This window comes from Protopterus annectens, chromosome 8.part0 (assembly GCF_019279795.1).
Source record: "Protopterus annectens isolate FY-2018-M chromosome 8.part0, PAN1.0, whole genome shotgun sequence".
Taxonomy (NCBI): domain Eukaryota; kingdom Metazoa; phylum Chordata; order Ceratodontiformes; family Protopteridae; genus Protopterus; species Protopterus annectens.
In genome coordinates this window covers 477,234,860-477,249,246 of record NC_056741.1, presented here as the reverse complement: position 1 = coordinate 477,249,246, position 14,387 = coordinate 477,234,860, and the positions used below count along the sequence as shown (strand labels likewise).

Here is a 14,387-nt window from a genome sequence, read left to right as displayed (position 1 = left end):
GTCTGCATATCCTCCCGGCAGTCGAGTGACATTTAAAGACATACAGGTAGATACGTGCATGAATGGTTGTGCCTTCTTTGAAGGTTGAGCGTCGGGCTGGCAACACGGCACCGTAAAAAAAAAAAAAAGAAGAAAATCCACTGCCAATCATTAGCTGACTGGAGTTCCGCTGTGGCGACCCCTAACCGGGAAAAGCCGAAAGACATTAGTTTTAGTTACTTAAAATGTGAAATAATTACTGTGTATACAAAGGATACATAGTAAGGCATATTTCAGCCTATTTTACTACCTGTTGCTAAATGGGTCATATTTGAGTGCTCTGCACTGCGTACAGAAATGGCTTTCCAAAGTAGCATGTAAATATTATCAAATTTCACAAAAGGAAGGAGGCTGTTCATAAAGTAGCAGCCCTTTGGGCAGCCCCATACAATGCATGTATGTGTTCATTCATAAGATTTTTCAAACTGAAACTCCTTAAGCAAAAACAGCCTGCTTTTCATAAGTAAAATGGAAGATTTGCTCTCTTTAAGTGACTTGCGTTGGGTCCTGGGCCCCACAGTATGCAAGTCTGATGTGCAAAACTCCAGCCTATAACTCCAAGCTGTAGCTCATTCACAGTTCACTATGTTACCACTGTCAGGCATGGCCCAGTCTCCAAGCATTAGCAATAAACTTACAGTCACTAAACTGAAGATACAGTATGAGGTCAGAGAAATGGAAAAGTGATAACCATCAGCAATACCCATCAGAAGAATGTAGCAGACAACAGCATGAGAAAGTGGACAACTGTGCATTAACTCAGATGCACATTCATGTACAAGGTCCATCAAATTCAGACAACACACATAACACACCTTTAATAACACTGATGTACGTAAATGTTGTACACAGCAGTGTATATAACCAGTTATAAAAAACACTTGCACTCTCTTTTTTTCTCCAAAGTCAGTAATTTAGTTAATACAGAAATAACTATGAGGTCAGTGAAAAAGATACTTGGTATAGTAACATGATTGTAACTAATGAAAATTCTAATTGTTGCAGATGTATAATGTACATACAGCAACTGTTCTGATATACTACAAAATTAAGTGTATTAAAAGTTATTCAGGACTTTGGCCACTGATTTCTCTGTGAACAGTAATAAAGGACACTGAACAAAGCATGCCATATGTAAATGCACTCAAGGACACATACACACAAAACACACACAATAACATTTTGTGTAAGCTCTCGCTGTTAGGTTCCACAAAAAAATATGGCCAAACTAACTTACTTGATGCAGTCATTGAAGAAATGTGGCTTATCAGCTTGGACTATGACAACATCAAAGAAGTCTCTCCAGTCCTTTCCAACCATATATTTCATTCCTTTATCACTGTAGAAAAACAAGGGACATTAAGAGATTTAATAAATACTAACAGATCGTTTAATGTAGGAGGCTAAAAAGTAAACATTCACCTCCAAATCCATATTGAATGAGCAGATACCTAACTTTAAATCTTGTCCTACCTTACATATAACCCTTAAAATAACCACTGAGGCACATAAACTTGCAGGATCCATTTGGGATAAACTTACAAAAGCCAGCACATAAACTTGGGGGATACATCTGCAATGCTCAGCTAGGCTTATAAAGGCCACAATGGTCTTTAGCTTAGTACATACTAATGAACCTACAACTATGAAAACAGTATTTAGCCTAGTCCAATTACCCCATCAACACTGTCTAAGCAAATAGAAAAATGGTAAACACAAAACTGTAAAGAATAACAGCACATTATTCTTACTTTGAAGGGAGACATCAGCTGATATGCCTCAATACCCTCCTCCCCAAACAGTCCAACATGTCTATAATTTTCACTTTTTACTTACACAAAGCTGAAGGGACTATTGGTGATGAGGAAAAGTTTTTTGTCACTGCTTGCCAAACGGTGCAGTACAGCATATGTTTCATCTCCACGCAAAATGTATTTCTCTGCAAGAAAACAAAGTAACTATTAAATTCTACCTAAACCACGATAATGAAAACCATCTCCAAATGGAGACAAATAAATAATCCATAATGATCCAAAAAATTAAAAGAAGCAGGCAGTCAGATCAGAAGTTGCCTCCCTTTAAAATATCCAAGAACCACTATGCAGTTTTGGTTATATTCCACAGAAATGATCATACCTACGGACTGTATACACTTCTCTGCAGGGAAGACTCACACAGTTACAAGACTTGAGCAAACCCAAGTCAAAAAATGTTGTGCTGCACTACAAAGAATACTTTCAGACAAGAAAAGTACAGTTTTGTACCTACCATAAATGTAGATGTCCGATAGACATGCAACTGCAGTCATAACATATGGGTTGTCCTGCCTCAGGCAGCCCTTGGTTGGCCGGATTCCAAAGTCTGGGTCCGACGTCGGCTGATGTCGCATTTCTCTCCGACGTCACAGCGGCTGGAGTACATAAGCATCAGCCAACGCCATTTTCTTCAGTGTTTCTTGCCCCAGATGCCAGGTGCCCTCTAAGGAAGGCTGTAATCAAATTTGGAAGACAAAAACAGGATTCCAGACAAATAAATGAGCAATAAAACAAATACACCATAACAGATATCCCCAGCTAAGTGAAACAGGGATAGGAGTGGACCCTAGGCATAGAGGGGTATGGAGGGAGGGAAAATCCGACTGCAGTTGCATGTCTATCGGACATCTACATTTATGGTAGGTACAAAACTGTACTATGTCCTTCAAGAATGCAACTGCAGTCATAACATATGGGTAGAATACCATAGCTTAGCTGGGGAGGAGGAAAGCTCTAGGAAAAAGATGGGGTGGCATTCTAACCCTGCAGGACTGCGAAGCAAAGCCTGCTCTGGATCTGGAGTATAGAGGAGATTGTAGTGTTTGGAGAATGTATGCACGGAGCTCCATGTAGCAGCTTCTAGAATGTCCTTAGTAGGCACCCCTCTTAAGAATGCTGTAGAGGTGGCTGTAGCTCTGGTGGAATGTGGTCTGACATTGGCTGGAACAGTCTTTCCATGAAAGGAATAACAGAATCTGATGCAATGTCCAATCCATTTTGAAATAGTCTGTTTTGAAATTGCTTTTCCTTGGACTGCAGGGGCGTAAGCTACAAAAGTTGTTCAGACTTCCTACTGGCCTTGGTTCTGTCCAGGTAGTATCGAAGTTGTCTGTGAATGTCCAAGGTATGTAACAGTCTTTCCCCCTTATTCTCAGGCTTGGGGAAGAAAGCAGGCAGATGAATAGCTTGATTTAAAGAAACCCTAGATACCACCTTTGGCATAAAAGTAGGGTTGGTCCTTAATGAAACCCTGTCTCTGTGAAAAATTATGAACGGAGGTATTGCCATTAGGGCCTGTAGTTCCGAAACCCTTCTTGCTGAGGTAATTGCCAACAGGAAAGCTGTCTTCCATGATAGAAATTGCAAGTCAACTGAAGCTGCTGGCTCAAATGGAGGTAGAGTCAGTTTTTCTAGGACAAAACTGAGGTCCCAGGCTGGCACTGGGGCCTTTCTTGGTGGCTTAATGTTCTTGATTCCCCTGAGGAATTGCCTTAGCAAAGGGTGTGAAAAGACAGGAGGATCAGTGTTATATCTAGCTGAAATAGCTGATGCATGTATCTTTATGGAAGAATATGAGAGGCCGTTCTTTAGCATATCTGCCAAATATTCCAAGATGAGTGGGATGTTCAACAATGATGCATCATGTCCCTTGCTGGTATTCCAATTGCTGAATCTCTTCCATTTTGCTAGGTAAACCTTTCTGGTGGATGGTCTTCGAGCCTCTGTTAGTATCCGCTGAACTTCCTTGGAGAGAGATAGGTTGAGGTTATTTATGGGATCTCCCAGGATGTTAGCTGCAGTGTCTGAAGGTTTGGATGCACTGTTTTGAAATTGTGTTGAGTCAAAAGTAGAGGCCATTGGGGAAGGGCCCACCTCCTGGTGTGACATATGCTCCGTAGTAGTGGGTACCAGTGTTGCCTTGGCCAGTCCGGAGCTATTATGATTCCCTTGGGTCTCTCTGCTTTGATCTTTAGTAATACTGAGGTCATCAGTGGCAGAGGTGGGAATGCATAGATTGATAGGAAGTTTCAGTTGAATGAGAGAGCATCTATTTTCCAAGCTTTTGTATGGTATGTCCTGGTGCAGAATTTTTGTAGATGATGGTTGAGGTGAGAGGCAAATAGGTCTACTTCTGGCCTGCCCCATGTCGAAGTGAGTTGTGTGAAGATCTTCGGATGTAACCTCCACTCGTGTGGATCTGTGAAATTCCTGCTTAGGCTGTCTGCCAACACATTGTCTTTGCCTGGAACAAACTGGGATTGTAACTGGATGTTTAGGCTCAGTGATTTTTCCCAAAGATGCATTGTCAGTCTGCAAAGGGGGTAAGAGTGGGTGCCCCCTTGCTTGTTTATATACCACATCACAGTGGTGTTGTCTGTCCGTATCAGTAAATGGCCTTGCTGAAGTTGGTGTTGAAAGGCCTCGATGGCATGCATTACTGCCAGCATTTCCTTTTGGTTTATATGCAGATGTGTTTCCTTTGGAGACCAATGTCCTTGTATACACCTGCCTTCCATGTGCGCACCCCATCCAAGGTCTGAGGCGTCTGTGGTCATGGTCTGTGTTATCTGTGTTTTTTTGAATGACATACCTGTGTTTGCCTGGCTCACCGAGGCCCACCATAGGAATTCCTTTTGTAGGCATGGAATGAGCGGTATGGTTGTCTCCAAGTTGTTGCTGTGCTGAGACCAAATGCTTTTTAGGTACCACTGAAGCATTCTCATGTGTAGTCTTGCTAATGGAACCAGGAGAATGCAGGATGCCATGTAACCCAGGGCCTGTAGGAATCTCCTTGCAGTCATCTGGGTGAGTTTTGCTAAACCTTTGAAGTAATGAGTTAACTTCTCTTGTTTGTCTTCTGTCAGGTAAGCCATTTGAGAGGCTGTGTCTAATTTGGCTCCTAAGAAGATTATTTGCTGGGATGGCTACAGTCTTGACTTTTGGAAGTTGACTGTGTATCCCAGAGCTTGAAGTAATTGTATGACATAGTCCAAGTTTTTTGTCAACATCAATTTGTCGTCCGCTTGTATGAGGCAGTCGTCCAGGTACGGGTAAATTTGTATCCCTGGAGCCTGCAATGAGCAATTACTGAAGCCAGGCATTTTGTGAATACTCTGGGCGCAGTAGATAAGCCAAATGGCAATGCTGAGAATTGATAATGCTCTGGCCCTGCAAGAAATCTGAGGTATCTTCTGCAGCTGTGTCTGATAGGGACATGCAGGTATGCCTCCTTGAGGTCCAGAGTAATCAGCCAAGACCCCTTGCCCAGCATGGGAAGGAGTTGCTGTAGAGTCAGCATTTTGAACTTTGGTACTATGAGAAAGGTGTTTAATGCGGACAAATCCAGTATTGGCCTTCATTGAGATTCTTTTCTTGGAACAAGGAACAGTCTTGAGTAGAACCCCTGGCCTTGTTCTTGTTGTGGAACTCTTTCTATTGATTTCATCCGAGTCAGCAGAGAGATTTGCTTGATAGCCTCTGCCCTCTGGATTTGTGGTAGGTTTGGCATGCCTTGTTTTCTTGGCAAGGTATGAAAATGGAACCTGTAGCCTCGGTCTATAATGTCCAAAATCCATTTGTCCTTTGTCAGTCTGTGCCAGTTTTCTGCAAACAGAGATAATTTCCCACCCAAGGGAGCTTCTATTTGTTCCCTGGTAGGCGGTAGTAGAGGAAAGTCATTGAGATTGTGGCTGTGGGGCAGGTAAAACCCCTGCGTCGCTTCTCTGGTTTCCTGGCTGCCATTGTCGTCCCCTGTAAGGACCTCTGTATTGGCCTCTTCCTCGGCCACGTCTGTTTTTACCCCTTTGAAACTTTTCTGGATTAGGAAAGGACCAGTTTTTTGAAGGCCAATTCCTACTGAATCTGGGGGGTTGAACCTGGAGGAAATCTTTCACCGTCTGAACTGATTTTGCTTTTTCCTCGATGGTCTTTAACACATCCTTAGCATTAGCATCAAAAAGCTTGTTCTTTTCCAAAGGTGCATCCAGAAGTTTTGCCTTTACATGATCTGGTAGAGGTTGATCTTTTAACCATGCATGTCTACGAATGACTGCCCCTGTCATAGCTGCCCTACAAGAAGCTTCCAGTGCATCATATCCACACTGTAGGAAGTGATTGCTTACTTGCTGAGTATTATGTACAGCTTCCTGCAAAGCCTTCCTGTCTAAAGGATCAGGAGTGGCCAAAGTTTTTTGTAAATCTTCTAACAGGAAATCCTGATATTGTAACATTTGAAAAAGGCAATTCAAAGCTCTCATAGATAAGGTAGTGGATGTGTAAACCTTTTTGCCCCATCTCTCTAATGACCTAGCTTCCCTGTTGGAGGGCAATGGATTTTTAGAGGTGGAAGCTGAAACTCCTTTAGGCCCCTGTGAAATAGTTTCCAAATCAGCAGTATGGGCTCTGAATAAATGGGAATGTGTTTCTGGAACCCTGTAATACCTGTCTGGCTTGGCTGGAGCAGGAGGAAGGGAGTCAGGGGTAACACTAGAGTCAGAATATAAATCATCCAAAACATCAAGTACAGGAGGAATAGCTAAGGGCCTGTGCTGGGGCTTCTTAAGGAAAGTCCGAAGGCGTTTTCTGGAATCAGAATATTCCTGGCCTTGCCACTTGAAATGTTCCCTCATGGTATGCAGAACTTCCCCAAAGGAAATATCCTCAGGAGGGGAGGCCGAGGGGATGGAATCCTCTGCATCCGAGTCCTCATAGGTCTGGAAGAGCTCTTCCTGGATATCAGAGTGGACAGAGCCCTCCGAATCTTCATCTGACGGAATAGGGTCAGAGGGTTCAACCTGGGGCCCTTTTATCAGAAGGAGGCTGGGATCCTCTCTCAGGATGGGCCTGTGAACCTCTAATCATAGAAATTAAATCAGCAGCCATAGACATAATTTGTGTCTCTGGAGTAGGCTGAGGTAAGGTTTTAGTAGTAAGATGTTTTGTTTTTCTGGCTGCCTTAGCCCTAGTGTAGGCCTTAATAGACATGGCCATAGGAGGCCTGGCAGCTCCACGTGCAGGAGTGACCTTGTCTACAGCAATGGTCTCGGGCATTTCCTCGGTTTCGGTATCCGGAGGAAAATCAATAACTGGCGTCGGCAATGCGGTGTCTTCGGTTCGGAGCGGTGGAGAGACCGTCTCAGAGGGAACCGGAGCACTCGCGGTAGGTTTTGGCGTGGAGTCGGTGGTAGACGCGGGCCGAGGATGTCGGTCCCGGTCTTTTCGTTTCTTGGGAGTTTGCGATGTCGGAAGATCCGACGGCATTGTGTAAGCAAATTTTTCGCCGAAAAAATCTTCAGCGAACTCCGCCCGGCGCCTAAGTGTGCGCTTGTTGAAGTGAGCACAGGCTACACAGGCCGAGACGTCGTGGTCTGGGCCAAGGCAAGGAAGACAGTAAGAGTGGAAATCCTTATGAGGTATTTGTTTACCACAAGAAAGACAATTGTTAACTTTTTCAGTAATTTCTGACATCGGCTGAGGCAAGAAAAGGTCCCCAACGGGGTACTTAGCTTTTTTGATGACTTCGGAATCGAAGAATACAGGAGCTGACCGACCGGCACTTGCGAACTGCTTCTGCTTCGGGCACCGCGCGGCAAGAAAGACTGAAGAAAATGGCGCCGGCTGATGCTTATGTACTCCAGCCACTGTGACGTCGGAGAGAAATGCGACATCAGCCGACGTCGGACCCAGACTTTGGAATCCGGCCGACCAAGGGCTGCCTGAGGCAGGACAACCCATATGTTATGACTGCAGTTGCATTCTTGAAGGACATCAGTATACATCTTGAAATATGAAAGACATCTAAGAAGTGTTAGGTTCATAGGGTGGTACTAGGCTATCAGCCCTAGGACCTATACAAGCCTAGCCATAACAATTCTCTGGCTATTTCTTCCCACAGTATTTACTTCCCTGGACCCCTGTCTAGCAGGGCGACTGACGTGATCCCCGGGCTGAATTTCCTATCTTCCATCCAATCATCAAGGTTCCTTTTGAAAAGGGCCTAAAAGGTGCTCTGCTTGATATGTATGGGCAGTTTATTCCAGAGTCTGGGGAGTCTCTGGGTCAGGAACCTATCCATCCAGCATGTGATGTTCATTGTGATGACAAGGTTTAGATCCATGGAGCGTGCATCTCTGAGGGATTGGCATTTCTTTAAGTGTAGCATGTCCAACAGCTCTGGGTTTGGTTTAACATGACCTTGTATGTTAAGCAGAGATCACCTCTGAGTAGACGATATGTGACAGAGTATAGATGGAGTTTTTTTTAGACAGTCAGCATAGGGCATCTGCTTTAGGCCTGTGATTCTTTTAGTGAGGTATTTCTGCGGCCTTTCCAGTTGTTACAGATGTCTTGAGAGGTGCATACCAAACGGGGCATTGTATTCTATAATGGGTCTAATTAGGGCTGAGTACAGTGGGACAATGACCTCCTTTTTTCTGGATGAAAAGCCCTTAGTGATGAGGTGTGCCACATAGAAGGATTTCCTGACTGTTGTGGTGATGTGGTTATCGAAGGTGAGACCACTGTCCACCTGTGTCCCTACGTCTCTTATCACACTTTCGGCATTTAGTGTACTGCCACCAATGTGGTAATTCACGGGTACATGTTTTTTTCCTAAAGGGGATAACTATACATTTCTAGGCATCGAGCTTGAGCTCATGGCTCTGGCACCAATCGTCTGTTTCTGTAAGGCCCTTTTGTAGAATATCCACATCATTTGGGGATTCAATAATGGCTCCCAGTTTTTAGTCATCTGCGAACTTTGTTAGCTAGAGTCCCTTAATGTTGGCCTGTACTTCAGAGAAGTAGATGCCAAACAACAGCGGTCCCAGGACTGAACCCTGAGGTACTCCACTTGTCACCTGTCTGGAGCTGGATTTGGAGTCGGCTACTTTTACAATGTGGGCTCTGTCAGTAAGCCAATTGGCAACCCATCGAGTGACGTAGGAATTAATGCCCAGCTTAGTAAGTTTATCTATGACTCCAGAGTGGGGGATGGTGTCGAAGGCCTTGGCAAGGTCCAGATAGGCTGTGTGGACCACCTTACCCTTGTCCACGGCTCTGGGGACTGATTCGAAGAAGTCAATCAGGTTCAGGAGACGAGATCAGCCCTTGAGTCATTTTCCTGCAGATAAGGCAGGATGGATTGCAGAGTGACCATCTGGAAATTCTCTTTGGCAAATGACAGGCTTAGAGTGGAAAGGTCCAGAATAGGCCTTAAGTCCTCCGTCTTTTTTGGCACCAAAAAGAACCTGGAATAGATGTCTGATCCAGATTGATCTGGGGGGACAGGCTGGATGACCATTTTGTTTAGCAGCTTTTCTGCTTCGAGTGCTGCAGCCTCCCTTTGCTAAGGTGGAATGTCCGGGAGGTGTTTTGGGGGAAGGGGTGGAGTCGCAAAGGGAATTGCTTAACCTCTGGATATTATCTGAAGCACCAAACGGTCTGTTGATATGGACTCCCATGCCGAGAGGTGCATTGAAAGATGACCCCCGACTGCCTCCAGAGCAGAGCAGTTGAGCAAGCCCTCAGGGCTGCTGCGCGGGTCTGTCCGAGAACAGTTCTAGAGACCCGAAGTTCTTCGGACCCCCCTGCTCTGGGCCAACGTCTGTCTTGTCCCCCCCCACCTCTAGAGGAAAAGGAGTCCTGAGTGCCCCGGGAATACTGAGACTTCTGTAACCACATCTTCTTTTGCCCCCGCTGATTCCTGGAAAAGGATCTTTGGGGGTTAGAGAAGCGGATCCTGATGGCAGACAGTGTCTTCCCATTCTTCTCACTCTGGACTAATGTATCACAAATAGTCTTCCCAAACAAGGAAGACCCGTCATAAGGGGCATTCGCAAAAGATGCCTTAAAGAGTTCAGCAAAGTTACATAGCCTAAGCCAGGCGTATCACCTCATGGCAATGCCGGACACAGCCGCCCATGCTACTCCTTCAGTAGCATGCGAGAGGAGATGCATGGACATATTGGTAACCACTTGAAGAGTGGCCATTCATGCAGAGATATGGACTCTGGGGGCGAATCAGTGTATTCCTTGACTAGGTCATGCTGTAGTCTGGTAATGTGGGACAGATAATTCAGCTCCCTTATAGAAAAGCTTGCTGAAATATATGTCTGGTTTCTCAGGGGGTCCATCGTCCTGGATTCTCGGTCAGGGGAAGGACCATAGAACTTTCCTGGGCTAGGTCCTTCTTAGTGGCAGCCGCTACCACCATGGTGTCCACTGGGGACCCCTTGTTCAAGCTTGGCCTGTCAACTGGAGGGCTCAAGATCTTTAATATCTTATCAGGATGTTTGGGAATTGGCTCCACGGTGTCTGGCTCCTTCCATGCCCTGGTGGTAATAAGGTCCACCAAGGGATCAGCAGGGGGGACCTCAAGAGGTAGATGGGCCCATGTCGTAGGCCTCCAGAAATACCGACTCATCCAAGGAAGGCTTGGGGGTGGACCAACCCCCCCCCACCCACGCAGGATTTCCATGATCTCTCCAAAGGAGACATCCTCGGGGGGTGATCTGGGAGAACCTTCCCCTTCCTCCAAATCGATATCCTCTGTGAGGGGTCTTGGGGAAGTCCAGGTGCCTCCTTTTACACTTCCATTTGTGAGGAACCTCTTCAGTGGGACTCTCCGAAGTGGACTCATGAACTACCTGTTGTTCCTCAGGGGGAACAGTCTGGGGCACCTCGAGCACAGGCTGTCCCTGTATGGGCAAGATGGTGGAAGATGTACCCAGAAGAGAGGGAGTCGGGGCGAACTCCCAAGAGATGGTCAGGGGCCTTGATCAGGTGGAGAGAACCCTTTCTACCACATCGAACGCCAAGGGACAGCGAGCCTCTCAGGACACTGAAAGAGAAGCTGCTCTGCCCAGGTCCAACGTGGGGATCGGAGCCAAACCTGATGGAGCTGAGATACCGAGGGGTAGGCCTTGACCCGACAGAGTCAGAGCCAGAGGAGAAAGATCCAACCCCTCGGATCTGATGCCCAGGCTTCGGCTCAGAAAGCCACTCGGGTCCGACCCGGTCAGATCTGACATGCTCAAGGAAATGTCCAGCGTCGAGGTAACCAATACCATCAGCACCGACCCCCTGACTCCGAGATCCAAGAACTCAGATACCGGTGGTCGGACCGGAGAAGGAGAAATCGGGGCAAAAAAAGGGAGCGAGCTCCCCCCCTGGAGGGAGAGGGGGCTGGCAGGACCCCCATCTGAATCTGGGTGTGAATGAACCTTCACATCATCTTGTCCATGTCTGCTTCTGATAAGCTCCTCGTGGATTGCAAAGAGGCCACTGATGCCGGCCGGGAGGGCTTGGTGTACAGAGGCCCTGGAAGGAGGTCTAAGCTCCTCTGGTTCTGGCCAAAATCTCGGCAATCTGAGCCGAGGAAAAGCTGGCCTGGAAACAGCTAACTGTTTAGCAGGAGGACCCACCAGATCCAACCTGTCAGGGGACCTCTTCCTCCCTTTGTCTCTATCTCTCTCTTTTCTTGACTCCTTGTCTGCAAGCCTCAGTCCAGGAGGTTGAGTCCTGGCCTGGGAGGGACAGGAAGAAACAATGGCAGATGTAGAAGGTGCGGTCATGGCTGTGACTGCCACAGATGAAGAAGAGGCAGCCGCCTCCGTAGTAGTGAGAACCCCCTTCAGATACAATTTTGCCCTATGGTCCTTAAGGACCCTGGGGTTGAACCCCGCACAAATAGGGCAGTCCACCAACAAATGGGCTGCCTCCAAACACACAACGTACAGACTGTGGCCATCCACAGGGGACAACTTATTGCCACACTCTGCACTTTCTAAACACTAACTTGGCCTGATCTGCCATGTTCCAACAAAAAAAAACAGGTACAATTGTAGCAGAAAGGATTTTAAGCTACCCAACTCTGACACTCGCACACACACTCGCTTGTAAGGAGGGGACGGGGGACAGGCCTACGCTCCACTACCAGAAACAACAACAAACTTTTTTTGGGGGGGACGTGATGCGACACGAAGGGGAAGAAAGGCAAGGGATGAACTAACCTACCTACACTCACAAAAACTAACACTCCACCAGAAAAATAGCCAAAACGTTGCCTACCAATGCCTGGAGCTCAAGATCATGCTGCTTGCCAAAGCCGCGGCAAACAAGATCTGAAGGAAGGAAGGAGATGCAGGGGTATTATGGGTAAGGGGAGGAGCTTGGAGCTCGGATCAGAAGCTGGTAAATCTGCCGTGTCGGATCCAATGTGGATCTGAAGACCCACAGGTTGATGATCAAATGAAGTTAACTTCTTCAGATCAACTGTTACTATGACAATCCCACTCAATTCTAGTCTTCTACCTCAGTTTTGAAGATGCATATAAAATTATTTCTCAAAAACATGCCTGGTAAGGTCATATGCTGATAGTACCATACTGCAGTTCACCTGTTAAGAGACCTGCAGGGTATGACCAGCCTACCCCAAAGAATTCCTTACCTGACTAACAGAAAAGGAAGTGAAACACGTGCCTAGATCTTATGCCATGCAGAGACATTACTACAGCCAGATTTTAGTCTTCTGACACTACCATGATGTTCAAGGAAAGTTTATACAACCACATCAGAATCCCTCACAGCATATCTGACAGTGAAGTACAAAGAATAGTACCATCCATTCTCTCCACTTTCTCACTCCTCAGCACCATGAGGTAGTTTTCCAAACGGTATCTTGTCAGTGCACCATCTGTCCAGCTCTCCCTATTTCTAGCTACTCTTCTAATCTGTGTCTGGTGCCCTATACTCATTGTTTTGGGAAAAAGAAATAAATATGTTTTGTTCCTGTGTCTGTACCACTGCTTCCTGTAACTTCATCCACTGTTTTTTATGATGTGATATGACTCTAGTCAAATCTTTCCCTTTCAGCCATCTTCCTCAAAGTCTTTAGCTCTGCTTTCCATAATATCCAAATATCTTCAGCCTAACCTCTTCTAAAACCATTTACTTTATCTGAAATCTCACAATTTTCTTTCCTTCCTTTAACAAATCTGTTTGCTGCCACTTTTCCCCCACTGCTGATATTGTCTCACTGCCTTTTTTTGTATGTCTTTTCGGCTTTTCTCGGTTAGGGGTCGCCACAGCGGAATTCCGGTCCGCTAATGATTGGCAGTAGATTTCTATGGTGCCGAGTTGTCAGCCCGACGCCCAACCTTCAGCGAAGGCATGCCCATTCATGCATGTCTTTCGGAGGCCACTCGACCGCGGGGTGGACATGCAGACTCCACACAGAAGGCACTCCAGCTGAGAATCGAACAGGAGAACCTCTTGCTGTGAGGCAACAACCCTACCGCTGTATTGTCTCACTGCCTAATCACCAGTAAATAGCCACTGAAAGCCTACCTCTTTCTCCTAAAATGCTCTTTAAATTTGTTTTCTCAAAGATCACAACAAAAACTCCCAGCGACTCTATACAACTGTTTTAGGAATCACATACCATACTATGGAATGACCACCACTGTCCAATGACTTCTTCACTGAACTAAGTTCTTCCTCACTGGTTAGGACCAGGTCCAGCATATTACACTGGGCACCATCAATTCACTCCTTTTTGTGTAGTCTGATGCATCCCAATGTAGTACCTGGAGGTTGAAGTTCTCCATTAACACTGCTATCTTCTGTTCACTGCCTCACTCTGTTCATAAATGTTTTATTATCTTTCCTCCATGAATCTGACAGCTGGTATATAATGTACACTGGTACATAATGGGCACCCATTAGTACGCTCCTGCCAACCATGCCGATCCAAGGTACACATGTCAGCTATCATTCCCCTTCACCATGTACCTTATACTATCCTTACCTGGCCTTCCTTAGTATCATGGATTTTGATGGAACTACAACACGCTTTACATCAGCAGTGGACTATGTTTCACTTATGTCTGCCTCTGAACATACAACCATCTAGATCCCTTACTAACACTACCTTTTCTATACATGCCGCATCCTGACTGTACTATGTCCCACTCTATGTCCTCCATGGCTCATGTTTCACTTATGTCTATCTCTGAATATACTGTAACCTCCATTTTTCCTGTTTACACTCTCTTATCATATATTCTGTATCCTGATTTTATCCAGTCTCCATCCACAGTGATCCATGATTCAGTTATATCTGTGAAATCTGCATCTCCCTCCATTAATGCTGCATGTAGCATGATATCTAACACTGCAAAGCATAACATGTAAATCGTTTAACACTAATTTCCAATATGCTAACTTCTTCTTACATATCCCTGCCACTCATGGCACTCTAACTACAATGTTGCACTCTAAAACTTAAAGGGATTGTTTATATAGATCCTCTGG

General features: G+C 45.8%; 1 protein-coding gene across 1 annotated transcript in view; it reads right to left on the bottom strand.

Annotated features, from left to right (window-relative positions):
• Window positions 1-14,387, bottom strand: part of LOC122808891 (5'-nucleotidase domain-containing protein 2-like) — a 232,633-nt gene that overhangs the window by 105,416 nt on the left and 112,830 nt on the right. The window contains exons 8-9 of the mRNA XM_044080003.1: window positions 1,876-1,978; window positions 1,277-1,378 (exon numbers count right to left, since the gene is read on the bottom strand). Of these exons, the coding sequence (XP_043935938.1) occupies window positions 1,277-1,378; window positions 1,876-1,978 (205 nt within the window). The remainder of the gene's footprint in view (window positions 1-1,276; window positions 1,379-1,875; window positions 1,979-14,387) is intronic.